This window comes from Simochromis diagramma, unplaced genomic scaffold, assembly GCF_900408965.1.
Source record: "Simochromis diagramma unplaced genomic scaffold, fSimDia1.1 OVJJ01000293.1, whole genome shotgun sequence".
In the NCBI taxonomy this organism is placed as follows: Eukaryota; Metazoa; Chordata; class Actinopteri; order Cichliformes; family Cichlidae; genus Simochromis; species Simochromis diagramma.
The window spans coordinates 4422307-4443452 of record NW_024386801.1 but is presented as its reverse complement, the minus strand read 5'-3'; the positions used below and the strand labels follow the sequence as shown (position 1 = coordinate 4443452).

The 21146-nt window shown below is 42.2% G+C and overlaps 1 protein-coding gene across 1 annotated transcript; it reads right to left on the bottom strand.

Annotated features, from left to right (window-relative positions):
• Positions 1-129: 129 nt before the first annotated feature.
• Positions 130-5430, bottom strand: ldha (lactate dehydrogenase A4). The gene is made up of 8 exons (XM_040025255.1): positions 5300-5430; positions 3178-3303; positions 2828-2945; positions 2554-2727; positions 2283-2456; positions 2077-2194; positions 1222-1345; positions 130-1106 (listed from the first exon to the last, which is right to left on the bottom strand). The coding sequence occupies exons 2-8, from the start codon at positions 3301-3303 to the stop codon at positions 942-944; spliced, it is 999 nt and encodes a 332-aa protein (XP_039881189.1). The 5' UTR covers positions 5300-5430; the 3' UTR covers positions 130-941.
• Positions 5431-21146: the final 15716 nt, after the last annotated feature.

Sequence of the window (21146 nt, the reverse complement as noted above, 5' to 3'; positions counted from 1 at the left end):
AAATAGAATTTGTTTTTAATGTTCTTTTCCAGAGTCAGGTGGTGTGTTTAAAAAAAAAAAAAAAAAAAAAAAAAAAAAAAAAACCTTGTTAGAACATTTAGGGTACACAAGCAACTTTTTTTTTTTTTTTTTTTTTAAATGGACTGTAGCAGTCTTATGATTCATAACCCAACCCTTTTCCACTGGCTCTGTTATCTGAGTTATATTATGGCAGTCACATTTTATCCTTAATAGATGTAAACTTTGCCAGTTTTCTTTTTGTGCGCCATGAAATTTGCTTTCAAAAGTATTTTGTCAGTGCACTTGTGGTTAGGCTTTTTAAGAAGGCTTCAGTACTAAGCAAGTTTATGGAAGTCTGCTTTACTATAATATAAGGTACTTTGGTATCACAAGATTTTGGACCAGTGACATATGCAGCAGTGTTACTGTGGGTGAATAGGAAGCCCTCCTCATACAGAATGGAATGTCTCCGTTATACTCCAAGATATAAACAGAGATTACCAAGTGGAGAAACATAACTTCAACGGCCACAGAATGCATACAGACTGACCTAGGAGTGTACAGAAAACGCAATAACAGTACTCGTAACATACAGAACACAGAATATATATATGCACAAAGACTGCATGATTTCAGAGAGGACAAATGGATGACAAATACTTGCTCTCCAACACAGGCTGACTTTACGGATACAAGCATGAGTTTCCAAAAATTTCATGGAAGATCAAGGCCAGGTTGAAGGAAGCAAAGGAAAATGACACCTGTATGTGAATCTCTCAAACGTAAAACCCAGCTTTGAGAGGTTTAGTTAGAAGCACTTGGCCTTTTAAGAAATTCACAGGTGACATCAACCAATTACAATGAGAGACACAAGAGGGAAACTAGGAGGGAGTCACATGGTGTCATTTTAGGGACAACTGGAGAATTCAGAGACGTGCTTTTCACAGAGTGAGCTCCTTCTGTACACCCCACAGGGTCTCAGCACTCTTCACCAGCTGCTTCTCCTCCTCAGGCTTCAGCGTCATGTGAATGACATCTGTCAAGCCACTGTTGCCCAGGATACAAGGGATGCTCAGGAAGACTTCCTCCTTCACCCCATGCATGCCCTATACAGTAAAAGGCAAGGAAATGTAATCATTACAAGCTGACCTTGTCACATCTGCGGGAAGTATAGCATTTTCTTTTCAGCAAGTAAAAATAAAGACTGAAATCCTCATCTACCTGGACAAGTGTAGACACAGGGTGCACTTTGTGCAGATTCTTCATGATACTTTCCACTAGGTCAGCAACAGACATACCAATGGCCCAGGAAGTATAGCCCTTCAGCTTGATAACCTCATAGGCTCTGCAGCATGGACAAGAAATAAAAATGAGCATGGCATATAACAGACTGAAAGGAGAAATGTGTCATGTTGTGCGATTTCTTTTTTAAACAAGTTTATAGTAGACATTGATTGCAGCCACTGGTATTTGCATGAGAAACTTAAATTTGACGAGTTGCCCATAAGAGTTTTGAAAACAGGGATACAAAATTGACAAAATTGATTTTTTTAATTAAAATATTTAACTGCCTTTAAAAGATAAGACAAATGAGTTCTACTAGTCATACAGAGGTGCACATTTACAGATACCATTTCTTCTGTTGAAACAACGCATGTGGATTTCTCTCATCTTTGTAAAGATAAGTGAAATGATAAGACTCAACTGGGACACAAAGAACATTGTATTGCACATGGCTGAACTCTAAAGACCCAGCTATTACAATACAAGTCTACGGATTGGCAGACAATAAATGATGGTGCAATATTAACCTTTCTGCTGAGAGTTGCATACAACTTTCAGACATACCAATACAGATAATGGGTCATACGGCGTCATTACTGCCATTTATGGATTCAGTGTTAATCATTGTCAGGCACTTCAGTTAGACACAGGAGTCAAAGAGAACAAGTGAGCTTTAGTCTAACACAGCATTTCATGGGGAATAGTATAGGCACTCCATACATGTTGTTAAAAACAAAAATCAGTACGTTTGAAGAGGCTGACAGACTCCAGCAAATAAATTGCAACACTCACCCATCAACCACCATCTTGTGCACTGCCTTCCAGTCCTCTGGGTCACCCTCAGCCCCCATCTTTGGGTTGAGGCCTTGAAGAGAAACTCCAGCAACGTTCACACCACTCCACACAGGCACTATGAGAAAGAAATACACCCCACTGAAACAGGAAATTCCGAACTGTACGTGACAGTATAAATTTCGCAAATAATGTCGCTAGCGTACCACTAGAGTCTCCATGCTCTCCGATGATCCAACCATGGCAGCTAGAAGGATGCAGGTGGAGCTTCTCTCCCATGATGTGGCGGAAACGAGCAGAGTCTAGGTTAGTGCCAGAGCCAATCACACGGTGACGGGGGAAGCCACTCAGTTTCCAGGCAACATAGGTCAGGATGTCCACTGGGAAGGTGCCAAATGAGAAATCATCAGCCATTAATCTGCTTCGAACAGGAATTGGACCATGTAAACCCCACATGATGTAGACTCCTTGTCTAACCTGGGTTGGAGACCACCATCAGGATGCAGTTGGGGCTGTACTTGACGATGTTGGGGATGATAAACTTGAAGATGTTAACGTTACGCTGCACCAGATTGAGACGGCTCTCGCCCTCCTGCTGGCGGGCACCTGCAGTCACTACCACCACCTTAGAGTTGGCTGTCACACTGTAGTCTGAAGAGATGGAGGGAGAAAAGACAAAAAAAAAAAAAAAGTTGTATTCCACTCCAGGTTAGTCAGTAAGTAAACTAAATGACAGTTTGTCAATTCTCACCTTTATCAGCTACAATCTTGTGCGTCTTAAGGAAGAGGGATCCGTGCTGCAGGTCCATCGCCTCACCCTTCAACTTGTCCTCCATCACATCAACCAGTGCCAGCTCATCACACAAGTCCTAATTATCATATTATAGGTCATTTTAACAACCAAACAAACTTTACATAACACAGCAAACACATCATTTCTGGTAAATGTCGTTGGATCTGGTAAGTCTATTGCTCTAGCCATCACAACCTTTACATCTATCCCAGTGAAATCCTATTGAGTAAACCTTTTTCAATCCCCAAATAAGGATAGTAGCAATCTTCTTAATTTCAACAAGTTTATTCCCCTCCTACCCGTCTTACCTTGAGCAGGATACTGACAGCAGTGGCCATGCCCACCATGCCAACACCCACTACAGTCACTTTGCACCTGCTGCCAACAGGCTCCTCCTTCATCACATGGCCAATGAGCTTCTCCATGGTGGACATCTATTAAGAGTAAAGATAAAAGGAAATTAAGGATATGAGACACAAGACGTAAGGACGCCATGCAGAAGTATAAAGGGGAAGAGAATGAAGGGAGGGGGAGTAAACAGAGGGGAGTGAGAGAGCATGAAGAAAGCGAGACGCATAATCTATGAAGCAATTTGAATGTGTGGTTACTAGTTGGCTCACAAAAAAAGTTTCCATGACTGATTTCACATCCCACAATGAATCAAGCCTGGATTTTATTTTATTTCATCATTACAGAACTGAAATGTCATTTTCATTTGAACACTTTCATTAAGGTTGAGAGATTGAGCTTTAAAGAGCCTCTCCTTGCATCCATGGCAACCACTGCTTGTGAAAGCACTGCAGCTTGCCTCTGTGCAACAGGGAACATCCCCAGATGACCTCACACATGCACACACACTGCGTTTCCTGGCTCCACCACCGGTGTGACAAGGCACAGTTTCCACTGAGACGTGTAGATGAGCACGTATGGCCAAGTACAGGCCCAGATTAATGCACTGAGACATCTACTAGAGCTCACTTGAAACCTCTAAAGTGTATGAATGTGACCTTACATCTTCCATGATTTATGTCCTCGGTAAAGCTTTCCCAAACGGGTTTATGGTGTTAATTGCTCCCTTCTAGTCTTAAATGCTGCGCGTTAAGAGAAGAGGATAAAGCGGCCTCTGCATTAGGGTGCGGCTTACTTTTGAATGAGCATCCACTAGTGTACAAGTGACCAGTGTCCTTGAGCTGCCAGGCATCCATCAGTTTACTTGAAACAAACAAGATGGCTGGAGCCAGAATGTCAGTCTGACATCAAGGTGACCATCTACAGCTTGTTTAATATACAGTTTGCTCAAAACTGTAGGATAAAAATGTAGTAGTGTAATCCATACTACATGTACCAGCATTTGGACCCATTATAATCTAGGATTATTGCCAGTGTTCTATATGGGACAGTGCTTCACTGCTGTGCTCCACAAACCAGGCAAACTGCTTCCTTAGTTGCCTGAATAAGAGGATGACTTTTAGTAGCTGGAAGAGTATAATGGGACATTACACACAGTCCTAGTGTTATCATGTTTCCCAACATTATTGTGCTCATTTGGTTAATTCTTTTGCCAGCAGGCCACTAAAGGCTATACAGGGTGTCAGGTAACGGCTGCCGTTCAGCATCTCAGTTACAATGCTGCTGCACATCTCTTGTCCACATCTGAATTCAAGAAAAGACAGTTGTTGAATTTAAGTCCTAGAAAAGCTTTACCGCCCTGCAGTCGTCATAGAACCAGACATTAGTTTCCCCACAGTCTGCATCTATCAAATATTTATCCACAACTCTGTGCCAAGAAAGGTCCGATGAATCAGACAAAGCCGACAACGCGGGGACGGCATTTCTGGCAAAGCCATAAAACACCAACGAGACAGTTAAAGACACTGCGTCCCTGCGATAGACAAGCACGCCCAAGCGCAGTAAATTGCAAGGGCCAGGGTCATTTATAGCTGTTGGAAGATGGTCGCCACCGCGGCTGTAGGCATGCGTAGCCAATGCGCATTTTACGTCACCAAAACCAAGCGCCTCGATCACGGGGATGGATTCAAACAGAAAGAACATAAAAAGGTTTTTAAACACCAACGAGTCGGAATATTTCCTGTTTTTATTACATTTTATACAACGGGCGAATAAAATACTCCATAACAGCCCACAAGTAACTATGCATCTGCAGAATGCCCAAGACAACCTGTTACCTCTGCTTGACTTGTTTACTTACGCTATAAGGAAAATAAAGAAATAATACTGACAGAAATCTTAATTGAATTTAATCTGCAGTTGAACCCAATTAATGCTGATTACACATCGTCACGCCCCGGTCTGTCCTCTAGCACGCGGTTTGAGAGATTCAGCTTTTAAAATCTTTAAATAAAAACAGTCTTTAGAGAGTCCTGGGTGCAGATGTGGTGTGTAGAGTCAGAGTAACGCGACCCATCTTACCTTGAAGGTTTCAAAGAAACGGGTGAAAACAGGAGTTGGAATGTGTCAGCTCCACACTAACGCTCTTTGACTGAAGTGCTGCCGGTGTGGGGGTGTCTCCCCGTATTTAAAGACAGCCTCCGGCGTGGACGTTACGTACCTACATATTAATGAGGTCGGATGGTTGTGTGGGCACTAACCCGTGTTGAATGTCACGTCCACGGCAGGATGCGGTACTGAGGTCTGGTATAATCTGCTCTGTGTCCTTTAATATTTTCAGGCAACTTGCATTTAAAACGATGGAAAACACGCACTCCGTTCTCGCCCGTGATAGATTAACGCACAGGTTACAGTGTAAGGTGAAAGTACAGGGACGCACTGCGCAGTCTGTCACAGTCCGCACATAGAAGAAATAGTTCCCACCTAAATTACTTCAAAAAGCCTCAGTGCTGGTTTCTAATGCAGTTCTGTCATCCACACGGACACAGTAACAGATAATGATTTTAAATGAGGGTAGCAACATTCTCAACATATCATTATAACCGCGGCTTGGTTGCCGGACGTGAGTGGATATTTCGTGACAATAATAAGGGAATTTGTGTTAAAAGTGTGTAAGTCACCGAGATAAATATCACGTGGCTGTTAATTTAACAGGAAACGTTACGGTTTTGATTTGAGGATAGCCTTTCATACGCCGCCCATGTGGCCGTGACTGGAAGGAAACAGTGACTGTGTCGTCATACAGTCAGACGAGCAGCATTTCGCGCCACCTCCTGTCCACTCTGAGTTATTTCAAAACTAGTCGAGTTACTCACCCGTGTGCAATAAAACAACTCATTTGTCCTACATGTCAGGGGAAGTTTTCTTACACAGATATGATTCGGCTGACAAAAGGCGCGGAAACTAGCATCCCAACCCTCACCCCGCCTTATTAAAATTCGGTGTTCTGAATCATCAAGTGGCTTACACTGGCACAAAAAAGTGTGCTCTCAGACTGTCGATTGCTGTTGGCTGCTCTTTACACCTCTCCCGACTTGAATTTTTTTGTTGCAAAACAAAAGCTTTCAGTTAGGACTATTTCACCAACGTGATGTCCTCTTGGCTCACAGCTTTCAATGCATTTTTGAGCATGTGAGAAAAAAAAAAACACATGAAAATAAATGGACGGTAAAAGGTCAAATCGGGTCGACTTTAGTTAAATCGCTTTTCTGGGCAGTTTAAAACCAAAGATTTAATAGTGGAGTGATTATGCACCCTTTTCTCATTTTAATAAGGTTATCAGTCATTGCTAATTGAAAAGTTCACTCAAATGAATGTACAAATTATGCTTTAACCAATGTGTAATTTTCTAAGCATGCCCGTTTAATATATATCCTTCTGGAAGCAATGTGTTTGATGAAGTTGGAAACTGAAATTGTCACCTATTTATTTGACACAGTTCTTGGAGGATATGGAAAAGAGAATTCAAGTATCCCAGAGGATTTTCTGTCAGAGCACGTGTGAATAGTGGAATATGTTAACTTGCCCTTGAAAGGATCATAAAGATAACTTAGGTATTCTTCAGTCATGACACCTAAAATACGCACTCACACAGGCCCTGGCCACTTTGTTAGGTACACCTGTTCAGCTGTGATTCACATGGCAGGAACTCACTCCATTTACTCATGTAGACATAGCCAAGGCAACCTGCTGAAGTTCAAACTGAGCATCAGAATAGAAAAGGAAGGTGATTTAAGTAACACAAAATGTGACATGGGTTTTGATGCTAAACAGGCTGGTGTGAGTATTTCAGAAACGTCCAGTGTACTGGGGTTTTTCTATACTGTTTACAGAGGATGGCCTGAAAAAAAGGACCTATCCAGTGAAATGCAGTTCTCTGGGAGAACATGCCTTATCATGCCAAAGTTCAGACAAGAGTGACCAGACTGCTTCAGTCTGATAGGAAGGCAACAGTAATTCAAATAACCATTAGTTATAACCAGGGTATGTAGAAGAACATCTCAGGTTGCACAACACATTGAACTTTGAAGTATAGGAGCAGCAAATCACACAAGTTGCCACTCCTGTGTAAGAACAGGAAACTGAGGCCACAGTTGGCATTAGTTCACTAAAATTGGACAATAAAACATTGCATCATCTGATTCTGACATTCTGATGGTAGGTTCAGAATCTGGCAAAAAAGAAAATTATAGGATGAAGTCATCCTGCCTTGTATCAAGAGTTCAGTCTGGTGGTGGTGGGATCTATTTTCTTTGCATACTTTGGCTTCCTTAGTACCAATTACTATTAATTCATTATTTGGAAGTTTGCTCATTTACAAAGACATGAACACCAAAATCCAGGAAAAAGCACATTACATAACAGTTATAGATTGATTTGCTTGTCATTGAGTAAAGGAAGTATTTCATCCCCAAGCAAAACACGACTTACTTGGAGACGTACTTGGAGAAGAGTGCCTGCTCGGCAACTTGAAGCTTCAGCTCCCTCTACTGATTTCCTACAGAACTGAGGTCTGGAGACCAGCTAGGCCACTCCACAACCTTTATGTGCTTCTTCTTTAACCACTCTTTTGTTGCCTTGGAGTTACATTTTGGGTCACTGTCATGCTGGAAGACCCATTCACAACCTCTCTTCAGTGTTCTGGCTGGGAGAAGCAGGTTTCAATCCAGGATTTTACATTAGTGCAGCAAAGTCGCCATGTAAAACCACCTCAAAGCATCAGAATCAGAATCAGAATACTTTATTGATCCCTAGGGGAAATTATTTTATGTTACAGTGCTCCATTATAAACAAACATTAACAAGACAGACAATACGCTAACTAAGAATAGTACAATATATACATATATATATATATATTAGAGATTGCACGATACCACTTTTTTATGTCCGATACCGATATCATAAATTTGGATATCGGCCGATACCGATATGAATCAGATATAGTGTGTTTTTTAATCAATAAAACTGTTTTTTTAATATCTTGCTGCTTTTTGTGTAAGTTCATACTCAAGTTAAAAAAACAAACAAAAAAAAAACACTAAAGCTATTCTGTTATACCTGTATGCAAAAAATGCACTGCACCCAAAATATTTCATAGTTCAGCAATACTGATCAATCTAATAAACTTAAACCTACTCCATCCTCCCTATTCTGGTATTTTAAAGAGTAAGCAACCTAACTAATAGGGCTCTAAAACTCCCAGCAAAAAAAAAAACGAAAAAATAAGGAACCACCCCCCACCCTCCACCTCATGATGCTTAATCGACGTAATCAACTTTAATTTGATGCAGTGTGAAAAAAAATGCCCGGAAATAAATTATTTTTCAAGAATAATTAAATAGATTCAACATCTTTCTTCAACAGAACTGCAGACTGCACAGATGGTACCTTCCCAAAGGAAAAAGTACTATAGCTTACTAGGGTATATTAGACTTAATAGTTACTATATACAGTAATGGACTTCTATTCATTTTACATCAGATTAAAACTTTGGGTGTAAGATTCAGATAATTATTTAATAAAAGCTAGACATTTTAAATGAGAATAAGAAAGAAAAGTATGTCTTTGTGCCCCCTTCTCCCTGTTCATGCCCTATCGGCCCCCCTGGCTAAACTTTGCTAGATCCGCCCCTGCACAGTTACCAGCCGTCAGCTACATAGAAAAGGATCCTGGTCTAGAAAGTAATATTAAATAAATTCTAACAACAGATTATCAAGCTTAAACGTGCTGCTGTTATTCAGCCGCTGGTTTCCTCTTTCTGGTGCAAAGTGGGAGATAAACAAACAAGAGAGACGGACTGATCAGACTGATCACTGATCAGTTTCATGATTGAAGTAGCAGCAGGAGAGGGAGGAGGAGAGAAGAGGCAGTCGCTCCATATATCGGTTGTTAAGCTTAACCTGGGAATGCTTTACAAACATTCAGAGATGAACTTACACACTTGCTTTACTTCCTCAGCCTGCTCCCCCAGCATGCAACAGCATAGAGGATCACACTGGACACAACAGACTCGTAGAAAATCCTGAGCATTTTCTGGCAGATGTTGAAGGACCTCAGTCGCCTAAAAAAATAGAGACGACTCTGGCCCTTCCTGTAAAGTGCTATGGTGTTTTTAGCCCAGTCCAGTTTATTGTCAATGTGTACTCCAAGGTATTTATAGTCCTCCACAATGTCAACACTGACCCCCTGGATTGAAACAGGGGTCAAGTGTTTCCTGGTCTTCCTGAAGTCCACTATCAATTCCTTGGTCTTTGCCACGTTGAGCTGCAGATGATTCTGCTCACACAACGTGACAAAGGAGTCGACCACAGCCCGGTACTCTGTCTCATCATCCCAGCTGATGCATCCAACCACCGCAGAGTCATCAGAAAATTTCTGAAGATTGCAGGTCTCTGTGCAGTGGCTGAAGTCTGTGGTGTAGAGGGTGAAGAGGAAGGGGGAGAGGACAGTCCCCTGTGGTGCCCCTCTTTTGCTGATTACCTTGTCAGACACACACTGTGGGAGACGTACATATTGTGGTCTTCCTGTCAGGTAATCAACAGTCCAGGACACCAGAGAAGCATCCACCTGCATCGCTGCTAACTTATCACCCAGGAGGATCGGCCTGATGGTATTGAAAGCACTAGAAAAGTAAAAAGACATGACCCTCACAGTGCTCGCCGGCTGGTCCAGATGGGTGTAGAGACGATTGACCAGGTAGATGATGGCGTCCTCAGTTCCGAGACGAGGCCGATAAGCGAATTGAAGGGGATCCAGATGTGGTCTTACTATGGGTCGCAGCTGGTCCAGGATGAGCCTTTCCAGGATCTTCATGATGTGGGAGGTCAGTGCCACGGGCCTGTAATCCTGGGGGCCACTGGGACGTGGCGTCTTTGGTACAGGGACGAGGCATGATGTCTTCCACATCACTGGTACCCTCTGCAGACTCAGACTCAGCATAAACAGTTTATGAAAGACCCCACACAGCTGGGGGGCACAGGTCTTGAGGCCGAGGGGACTCACTCCGTCTGGTCCAGCAGACTTGCCTGAGTGAAGTCTCCTCATTTGCATCTCAACCTGGTATAGAGTGAAAGTGATGGGAGGGGTGTCAGGAATCTCACAGGAGGCAACAGCGCCATGTGAAGAGAGAGGCTGGCACAGTGGTGTGGCTCTGGATTACAGGCTGACTACAGGTGAGGTTGTGGGGGTGGGAGCAGACACTGTGGTGTCGAATCTATTGAAAAACAGATTCAACTCGTTAGCTCTATCCTCACCTCCCTCAGCTCCCCTGCTGTTGGTTGGCCTGAATCCAGTGATGGTCTTCATGCCCCTCCACACCTCTCTCATGCTGTTCTGCTGGAGCTTCCACTTCCATAATGTTTCTACCTCCATGCTTGTCTGTGGGGATTGTGTTTTTTGGGTCATACTCAGCATTTCTCGTCCTCCAAACACGATGGGTTAAGTTAAGTGTCAAAAAGTTTGATTTTATTTTCAGCTGACCACAGCACTTTCCCCTCAACCCTTTTCTCAATCATTTAGATGTTCACTGGCAAACTAATGATGGGTCTGTACATGTGGGTTCTTGAGCAGGGAGACGTTGTGGGTGCTGCAAGTTTTCCATCTGTTGCGGTGTAGTGTGTTACCAGTGGTGTTTGTGCTCCCAACTGCCTTCAGATCAGTAACAAGCTCTACTTGTGTGGTTTTGTGCTGATCCACCATCTTTCTCATAATCATCCTCCCACCATGAGGAACAATCTTGCATAGAACTCCAGACCAAGGACAATTGATAGTCATTTTATATTTCTTCTATTTTAGAATAATCATATTGACAGTTGTCACCTTCTCACTAAGCTTCTTGCTGGTGTTCGGTAGCCCATTCTAGCCTTGTGCAGGTCCACAATCTTGTCCCTGACTTCCTTTGACAGCCCTTTGGTCTTGCCTACGGTGGTGAAGAGGTTGGAATGGAAGAAATTGATTCTGTGGATGGGTGCGCTTTATTCACATAACAAACTGAGATCATGAGTATCTGATATTGATTGACTGACTGATTGTTTAATTGGCTGTAAGCTGTTTGCCCCATGAGCAGACCGCCAGTCTGTGGGAGCCAGAATTCTGGCCGGGTTGTCAGTGATCAAATAAAGCACCTTTGGGATGTGGTGGAGTAGAAGATTCACATTATGGATGTGCAACTGACAAATCCACTGCATCTGTTAGAACATTGCCTGTCTAAGACAGTGCAGACAGTTCACTGTTGTGCAGTCATGGCTGCTGCCCCCTGAAAACCTCCGTTGCAGCTGCCGCTGCCACATGCTGCCACTGCTGCTGTTCACATAACATTTCCTAAACCTCACCTTTACCACAGTCTTATTCTTTTTTCTGTTAGCTAGTTGGAGCTTAATAGCGATGAAACAGTATAGTCAGAAAGTTAATAGAATTGTTATCTGCTTCCTGTTGTGTCTGCTTTGTGTATATTGTGCATTCATGAAACAATCCATTGCGTGTGATTTGGCTGGGAGAACTGTGTGATAATGTTTTGTGTGGGTTGTTTTTTTTTTTTTTCAATTAAATTGATGTCTAATAAATGAGGATATTGTTAAAAGCCTAAATGAATGAAATTAAATCAAGTAAAAAATGCAATTACACTTAGATTTTAATGCATATAATTGTAAACAGTGGTGTGGTGGTTATCACCGTTTACAGAAAGAAGGTCCGTGATTTGAATAGAGTCTGGGACCTTTCTGTGTTGAGTTTGCATGTTTTTCCTGTCTCTGCATATGCCATCTTTGAGTGCCGGGCTTCCCATCTACAGTCCAAAGACATGCATGGCGTTAGAATAATTAGTGATTCTAAATTGACAGTAGGTGGGAGTGTGAGCATGAATGGTTGTTTGTCTCTGTGTATTAGCCCTGCGACAGACTGGCATCCTGTCACGAGTGTGCCCCGTCTCTTACCCGTTGACAGCTGGTAAATGCTCCAGCACCCCCTCGTGCCCCTGAATTGGATAAGTGGAATAAAATGGCTGAGTGGATGGAAGCTGCTTTATTCATTACTCCCAGGTTTTACCACAGCTATCACATTCACTGATGTTCTTCATTGATAACCTTTTACATGTCCATTTATCAATCCTAATGCAATGCAAGCTGCTCACCAGCAGGAGGTGCTGTTATAAAAGCAGCAAAACTAACTCAGCCTCCTCTTTAAATTGAAATCATTTCCAGTTGGGTTTGATTATAATGCAAGCAGCATCTAAACAGTTATTTCATCCAGCAAAATCCTGCACCAAACTCGCTGAAATTAAATCATTCGCAATTATGCGGTAAATTGAAATCTCTCGTAAGGCTATGAATTATTCATCACATTGAGTTCTAGTCTAGTGGCTCAGTAGGAGTCCACAACGAGTAGTGGTTTTAGACCCACAGGGGTCTTCTACTTTATCTTAGTGCAGCACAGCTGAAGAAAATTTGTTGACTGAGATGTATTTCACAGTTTTTAGGTAAACATTTTAGATCAACTACTCCTGCGCAACAATATACCCTGCTGTATCAAATCAGATGTAACAAATTATCCCAAGAACCCCAGGCTGTTTCTCCTTAAACTGTAGCACCAGCTGTTGACATTCAACAAGCTCAGTCTCACTGCCTGTGACTTTAAAAATAATAAACACTTCACTACATTGTGTTGAGGTGATCCAGTGTATGGCAAAGACAGTATATGACACTGCTGAAAACAGATGAAGTTTCATTAGATGTGTGAGAAATCATGCTTCATCTCCTGGCGTTTAATGTTCTCAGTTTGCCTGCAGCGATATATATACTCCAAACTTTCCCAGACTCCAAGCAGCTTCTTCTTGTCCTTGCTATTGAATTTCTTGTCTTTGCCTCCATCATGCGCCGTCACTTTCAATGCGCTCCAGAGAGTGTGTAAATTGAGTCACTGCTGGGCCCCACAGTGGAATAAAAAGACACCAGTTTGTCATGTTAGCTTCCCCTTTCTCACCACAGCATCATTTGCCAACATACAGTTATTGCACAGGGCGTTGGGACCGGGGGGTGTCTGTTGTGGGTGATATCTGTCTCAGGCTGCTCCAGTAATGGAGAGGAATCTAATCACCTCACTACAGCCTCCTCTTCCTCCTCCAGCCTGTGTTTAGAAATAGAACTGTGGCAGAGAAAATAAGGCCACATCAATCATAAAAGGATTCTCCAGGGAGCCACTTGATGCTCAGAACTCTGGCAGAACAACATCCAGCTTACTGGTGTTACCTCATTTTACCTCTGATGCACACAGTCTAATTTATAGTTTTCCTTTGCTCATTTGTCCTTCGGTTTCTTTCGGCACGACTCGAACACTCTCGCTCCTCTTTCCCTTTCTTCTCACAATCAAGTTGCATCGTTCTCATTCTTACATCTCTCCTTCCTTCCCAGCTCCCAGCGCTCCCTCTCCTTTCTTCTCCTTGCTTCCAAATTTGCTTCACACACACCTTCTGCCTAAGACTGATAACATCCCTGATGGAGTTCCTTTATTAGCCACCCACAGGCAGATTAACCAGAGCAATAATACACCAATCAACAGCAATTACGCACTGATAAGCCCAGGGAGATCTCTGCTGGGTGTGGGAAAGGATGTGGCATTTGTAGAGTGATTGCATGTGTTTTAGTGCAGGATTAAAGGTTGTGTGTCTGTGCATACATTTACACGTGTTTTACAAGTATATTTAATTGAGCACGCTTTGTTTTTTGCCTGCGGTTTTAATCCCTTCATAGGGCATATTATTATGATCAGATGTGAAATCAGTCCTAGTCTCAAGGTTCTTCTCAGGTGCTAATTGAAGCCATGACTAGGCAAGCTGTATTCTCATCTGTGCAGTTGCAAAGTTATTAATGAAAGCATGAGTGCAGCAAACCAGCTGGGTAAACAGGGGCTTAGAATCAATATGGTATATCATTTATTCTCCAAGTATACCATTATGATTGAAGACATCCTTTCTCCCATCATTACACATTAAAACACTTCATTTGCAATGTTGGCACTTGTTCGTTTTTGGACATCACAGCTTAAACAGCAGGCTGGCATTGTTATAGAGCACCTAAATGATGATGAAAACGAGTGGAAGCATAGATATGAGTTTTCCCCCTGCAGGCATTCACACACCAGCCAAGTCTGACTTCAACAACAGCTGCATGAATTTAACCTGCTCCCCTTCCAGTCTGTTTTTCTGTGCATGTGCAAAGACGCTTTCACGTGCATGCATGTACACACCTGCTTGTGCACAAACTCATGCGTTTGCGAGCACAGTCTTCCTTTTAATGCCAAACCAGAGACCTTGGAATCTGTTTACTGCTGTGCTGCTGGAAAGCCCACCAATCTTTCAGTTCCAGATTTGCTTTAAGTGAACTTGGCGAACTGTGTGTGGATACAGCAGATTAGTCCTCCTTCAGAAACAGTGATCCAGCGGACCTCTGATTATTTTTATTTTTTTTAATTTGCTGTTTTATTCAGTCACAGGGCAGCAGATATTGATTAACTATGGTGTTTTGTGTCTGAATGTTTGCCATGTTGGTCTTCTGTAACTGTGAGGCAGCTCCAGTTGTGACCTCAGAAAGTTATTCCGAGAACACAAAATAAAAGACATTCAATTTCGATTTCAAGCCTGAAACTGAATACATTTCCCGTTGCTGTCCAATCTCTAATTATTTCGTAGGACTTACAACTGTGCCACTGTTTAAAGACAGCGTGCGCACATGCATGGTAGACTGCAGCAGGTAGCCTCACATTCTTTTATATGTCACTGGAGATGCTATGTGAAGCTTCTGCCTCCCAGTCCGGTGACCTTAACACCTGTGATTGATATTGGAAGGGAGATGTATGTGTGCAGGCACGGTCTAGGTGGTGTGTGTGTAAGTGTGTGCGCTTGCGTGCATGAATGGTTAAGGTTAATTGAAGTTGTTAGAGTGAAAATGATTCCCTCAGGGGGGACGTAGCAGGTGGAGGCAATGGGTGGGTGCAGCAGCCGGTGACGGAGAGAGGGGTGAGATGGAGGAATAAAGAGAAGGGGGGGGGGGGGGTCAAAGGGATTGCTCGTCCCCTCCAGTGCTAAGAGGCAGTGATACATGAGGACGGAGAGATGATGTGATTCATCTAAAGGTCAAGTTTGTCTGTCCGTCCCTCCATCTGACCCCTCCACCCATCACTGTTTCTTGCCTCAGAGCTCCTTGTGTTTCTCCTTACTTATCTTGAGTAAACCGGGTCCAAGTGAGTCTTTTTCACATAGTCATTCACACCAGAGCATCTGTTAAAGCACCCTCATCCTGTCTCACGCATCCTTCTATATCTCTTGCTCTGTCTGTCTGTCCCCCCCCTGTGGCCTTTCCCCTCTCCTCCCATACTAGCCTTCATTTCACAGATGACAGGTTGGCTGACTGTAATCCAACAGATGCTGGGGCGGGAAGGCCTGACCAACTGTTTTAACTCCAATCAGCTTTTATTGCTCTCCAGAGGAGCCCCACACAACCCCCTGCCAGCATGACATTTCAGAGAGCAGGAGAGTAAAGGCGAAAGTAGGAGAGAGCAGTAGCTATACTCTGCGTATCTGTATGCACATGTGTGACTATGCGTGTGTGATGATAAAGGTAGGGGGCTGATGGAGAAAAAGGGTGACAGTCATTACCCTCTGTGCCTGGTGTGGAGCCAAACTGCTGGCCTCAATCAACTTAGACACATGTGTTTGTGTGTGTGCGAGACAGCGAGAGTCCAGTGTCAGCAGGGATGGAGATGTCGCTGGTAATACATCTGCCACCGTTGCCCGCTCCCGACAGCCCGAGCCACCCCTGCATCGCCCACGTCTGTCGCCTCCTTCCCGCTCTCCATCCATCTCTGCAGCCCACCTCCATTCCACAGCCTCTCAGCCTCTCAGCCACAGCCTCCCACAAAGACAAAGGAAGCGGCAACTTACAGTAGTGTGACTTTGAAGCTATAGTTGCTTGTGTCATACGTATAATCTATGATCCAAAGCCATGTATTTGAAGGCGTACTAAATGTTACTGTATGCACAGTTACTATCAAAGGTGCTGCATGTTTAGCAGTCTTCCTGAAGTAGCAATAGTATGTTTTTGTGTTTTTGTATTAGTAAAACAATGATAGTCTTTCAGATATTATGCAGGCAATTTTATGTTATTGACATATAAATCCAGTGAAAACTAAAAAACAATTACTTGGTAATGGCATAAGTGTAGAACAAAGCATTGAGGCTAAGCAGCTTAGCTTTGACTGGTGATTAATGCACTGATTTACCCTCTGGTAATTTAAACTAGTTATGCTAACTGCAAATGGGGTACCTCAATGTTTGTGATGTTGTGATGGAGTACCTACAGTAACAAAAAATAATAGAAAAAAAGAGTGTTTACTGAAGCACAAACATTTAAATGGCACATCTACAAATTCTCACTGGGTTCTGCTAAGTAGCACAATAGCAGACACCAAGAAGCAATTCAGTATTTGATATAATGGCACCTCTGTTTATTGGATGATTAGTAGGGTTTTACTGCTCTCTGTAGAAGCGTGGGCCACTTGAACTCTGCAGCTTGACCTGCAGGCAATTAAAAGCAGTGAAAGCTAGAGAAAGATTTATTGGGGTGCAGGAGAAGCTTAGCTCTTCTAATCACTTTTACTGGTGCTGCCACAAAGAGGTCATGTGACCTTGCCCAGGAAGGTGTTGTTCAACAGGACATTATACTGTCACACCTCCACTGAGACACACACGCCTACTGTACATTCTTTGAAGCATGGCCCTGTTCATGTTCCTCTGAATACTTCTTCACATGAACATGTACTGTACGTTCTAGCTGTCATTTTCGGATTAACTTCTCTGCCCTTTTTATCATAGCAGCAGAAGATGGTGGTAGAAGTGGTTATACACGTGACAATTCCTATTACTTTCTTTGTAATACTACTTAGTATTGGACATGTTTATAGAGAGCTTGCTAGTTTTGGATAAGCTGACTATTATTTTTAGAGTCAACCATTCAAGATGTGCTTAAAGTGCACATTTTTCATCTTAAATTCAAGGGATTTCACTAAAGTATTTCATTAATCCAGATTTTCTGAGGTTCCAAAGTAATTAGACAAACTAATATAATGTTAAATATACTGTAAGTATTACTGTAGAAGGCATGGACCACCATCACTTGCATTTCCTCCCTGCCTGCTCTGCTAGACCTGTATCTTAGTTTCCTTTATTGGCTGCTTGTTTGTGGGTCTCTGCCTTCGTTTTTGTCTTCAGTAATGGAAAAACATGCTCTATTGGGTGAGATCAGGTGACTGACTTGGCCCTTGAAGATTATCCAATTTCTTTGCCTCGATAAAGTCTTGGGTTGTTTTTGCAGTATGTGTTGGGTCATTAGCCATTTGCCCTGTGAAATGCCATGTGATCAGTTTTGCTACATTAGGCTGAATCTGAGCAGAGAATATAGCTCTGTACACTTCAGAATTCCCCCTACTTCCTCCAGCAGCAGTCACATCATCAATAAACACTAGTGACCCAGTTCCACTGGCCCTGCCGTAACATTGCCTCAACAATGTTTGACAGATGATGTGCTATGCTTTGGATTATGAATTGTTTCTCTCCTTCTCCATATTTTTCTATTTCCATTATTCTGGTAAGAGTTAATCTTGGTTGTTTTTCAGAGCTGTGCACAGTCTTTTAGATGTTTTCTGGCAAAATCTAATCTGGTGTTCATGTTCTTGAGTATAAACAAGGACCAGCCTTCCACTTCAGTTGTCCACCATGATCTTTCAGACATTTTTGTGTTGAACTGGCTGGAGCTTTCCCCTTTTTGAGAATGCACTGTTGTTGATTTTTCATACCCAAAGATATATTTAAATTTGCTTTATTTTATTATTTAAGTCTAATGATGCCTTCTCCACTTGCAACATTGTCTTTTGGAATATGGAGAGTACAAGTGAAAATCTACTAAATTCAAGTTCAATCAACTCCAGGTCTTTTGTATTCTTAACATGTCATTGAATAATAAGGGGACCGGCCTTGCTTGGCCAAAGTGTTCAGTGTTTTGAGCCTCGGAAAATAAGGGAATATGTATGAAAATGCCTCTAATTCTTAAACAGTTAATACAGTATATTTTCCAAACCTCTTGAGTTAAAGCTAAAAGGCTTCACTCCAATCACATGTTTAAAATCCACTGTGGTGGTGCACAGAGACAAAATTACATAAACTTTTGGTCTTACTGTATTTGCCTTGGTCCAAATACATGAATATGTGATGTTCGTAGGGATAAAATTGTATCACCACTGCCAGCGCAGCGATCTGCCACTGTTGGAAAAAGAGGTACAAAAAAGCTTCATCTCTCTGTAAGTTTTTGCCTATATTATTCTTTCAATAATTCTACGACAGGCAACATGTTAACATAAGACGATTCCTTAAATGTCTCCTCCTAAAATTTGTTTGGAGGAGACATGTCACCGCTTAATGCTCCACTCTGTTCGATGTACCAGGGAGTGATGAATAATGAGGCTGTATTCAATGTACATGATACATGAGGTTAAAGTTTGTTTTTATTTTAAGTAAGACCATTAGATCATGTAACTGGCACACGTAGCCAGGTTCACAAGGCTAGCGAGAATGACATTGCCAGAAGCAGATTTCAAATTGGCTAGAGAGTGAAGCTTGCTTCAGTACGTGTGTGTGAGTCATTTTCAAGGTTACTCAGCTAACAGAGAAAGGTCACCCGTGTTGCCAGCTCCACATGCAGCTGCTTTAAGTCCAGACTAAATAATATTGGCACATGTTCAAGAATTTAAAAGTGTCTGTTTTCCTTTTTCTGATAAGAACTTTATAAAAAGGTGAAACAGCATGTAAGAGGACTTTTTAAAGGGTTAAGGAGAAAAAGAGTAAAGAAAAATGCTTTTAAGTAACTATCTGCACTTCATACGGACACTCTAACATCTCCAACACAGGCACTGAAAACTGTGGAGAAACAGTGTTAACTTGTAACCATTGCTTCCACTATCTTAATTGCTGAAGAAAACATTCCTGTACTTATATGTGTTTGTACTTTAAACTCAAACTGACAGTGTGGAAGAGGGTTTGTGCACGCTAAATCAATGATCAGTAAGTTTATTACGGCTAGATGTAGTTGTTTTAGTCCTTCACCCCACGCTTCCATTAAATGTCCCTGTGATTAGCGAGGCGCACACAGCCAACCTAATTATCCAACGGCACAGCCAAACCCTCTACATGATTACTAACAGTTTGCTTCTAATACTGCAATTACATTCTTCGTAATGGCAAAAAGCTATGATTAAAGAGGAAATGCCTGCTTTGTGTCTGAGCATGTTTGTAAAGGCACAAGTAGCTAGCTGAATGCAGTTGTGTGCTTAAAACTGAGGTATTTCTCCATGCCTTCATAGATAACACCATTGGTCGCAGCCCCCGCTTAAATTTTGTATTTAATTCTAAAATTGAAGAAAAAAATAGGGCTTGAATGAAGGTTTCTTTTCTGTTTGATATTGAAAATGTAATCATCTCTCTCATGAGTCACAATAGGAAAGAGCAGCACACCTTAATTCTAGCATATTTCTCTGTTAACTGAAGTGTTGAGGGCTTAAAGGCTGCAGCACCACAGAGGAGAAACAGAAGCAAACTGGGTCAGATGAGTGTGGTTGTGATTTCATGATGTCAGTGAAGAAAGATGAGATGTGTGAGACTGTGTGAGAGCCGAGAAAATCTGAGACAGAGCGTCACTTATTCTGCCAAGATTTTGACTGGAAATGTTTAAAAAATTGTATAAATGTGTCTATTGTCATAACTAAAACGGGGCGATCAGCATTTCCTTATCCTATTATTAGAACATTGTGAAGATGGATGTTAAAGAGGTGCTGCTAGTGGTAGAATGTAAATTATTATTATTATTTTTAACCAGCAGGGGGCAGTGGAACTGCAGAGGTGTGACAGTGAAACACAGAGACAGAGAGGCTTATTCCCTGTGGAGAATATTCCTTCCACGGCTCCACTCCCGGGCATGTCAGTGTACAACTAACATACTGTGGTGACATTTGAAATGAACACCAGCTGACCACTGATCATGGTACATGAACATGCTGGATGGTGGAGCATATGTCTGTGTGTGATTGTGTATGGGTGTGTTTTTCAATCAATGTGTGTGATACCAGTCATTTGCATATATATATATATATATATATATATATATATATATATATATATTAGGGGTGCAACGATACACAAAATTCACGGTTCGGTTCGATACTTTGGTGTCACGGTTCGATATTTTTCGATACAAAAAAATGTTCATGCCTTTTTAATTTGTCATTTATTAAAATTATAAATATATATTTTAACTCAAAAGTACAGTTTTTAAATTTAATGTTGCTGAAACAAAAGTAATTAAAAAAATAAATATATCACTGTGATTGAGGAATCACTCATCTTTGGAAAAGAGAGTTTATTACAGAGAAATGGCTCTTTCCAAAATAAAAGTTATACTATACGCTTCTTCTGGGCTATATTCTCAGCAGCATATTGTAGCGGGTCAGGGCTCTGTTTGTATAGTTATGTTTTGTTTATGTTGCCATAGTGACGGGTGACGCCCTCTCGCTGCGACGGTGTGTCCTTCCGGGGTCAGAGGGCGCCCTGTGTGTTATTGTTGTTGCTGTGCGGTTGCCACGCTGAGCAGTTAGCTAGCGGCAGTGTTCTTCTGCAGATGTCAATAAACGGCTGTGCTCCCTGGCTAGCTCATGGAAGCAAGACCAAACAACACCCCCGTCTCCTCGTTGTCTGAGCTCGCCACATTGGTGTCAGAAGTGGGATGATGGTGGCACCCCATGTTCTGACCCGAGTGACTTTTTCCCCCGCCGGT

What these genes read in the sequence shown, in the direction of transcription:
- ldha (XM_040025255.1), bottom strand. Translation starts at nt 3,303, where the DNA reads ATGTCCACCATGGAGAAGCTCATTGGCCATGTGATGAAGGAGGAGCCT. An exon ending in CTGTCAGTATCCTGCTCAAG is followed by an intron (nt 2,946 to 3,177) that starts GTAAGACGGGTA and finishes TATGATAATTAG; the next exon opens with GACTTGTGTGATGAGCTGGC. An exon ending in CACAAGATGGTGGTTGATGG is followed by an intron (nt 1,346 to 2,076) that starts GTGAGTGTTGCA and finishes TCCATGCTGCAG; the next exon opens with AGCCTATGAGGTTATCAAGC.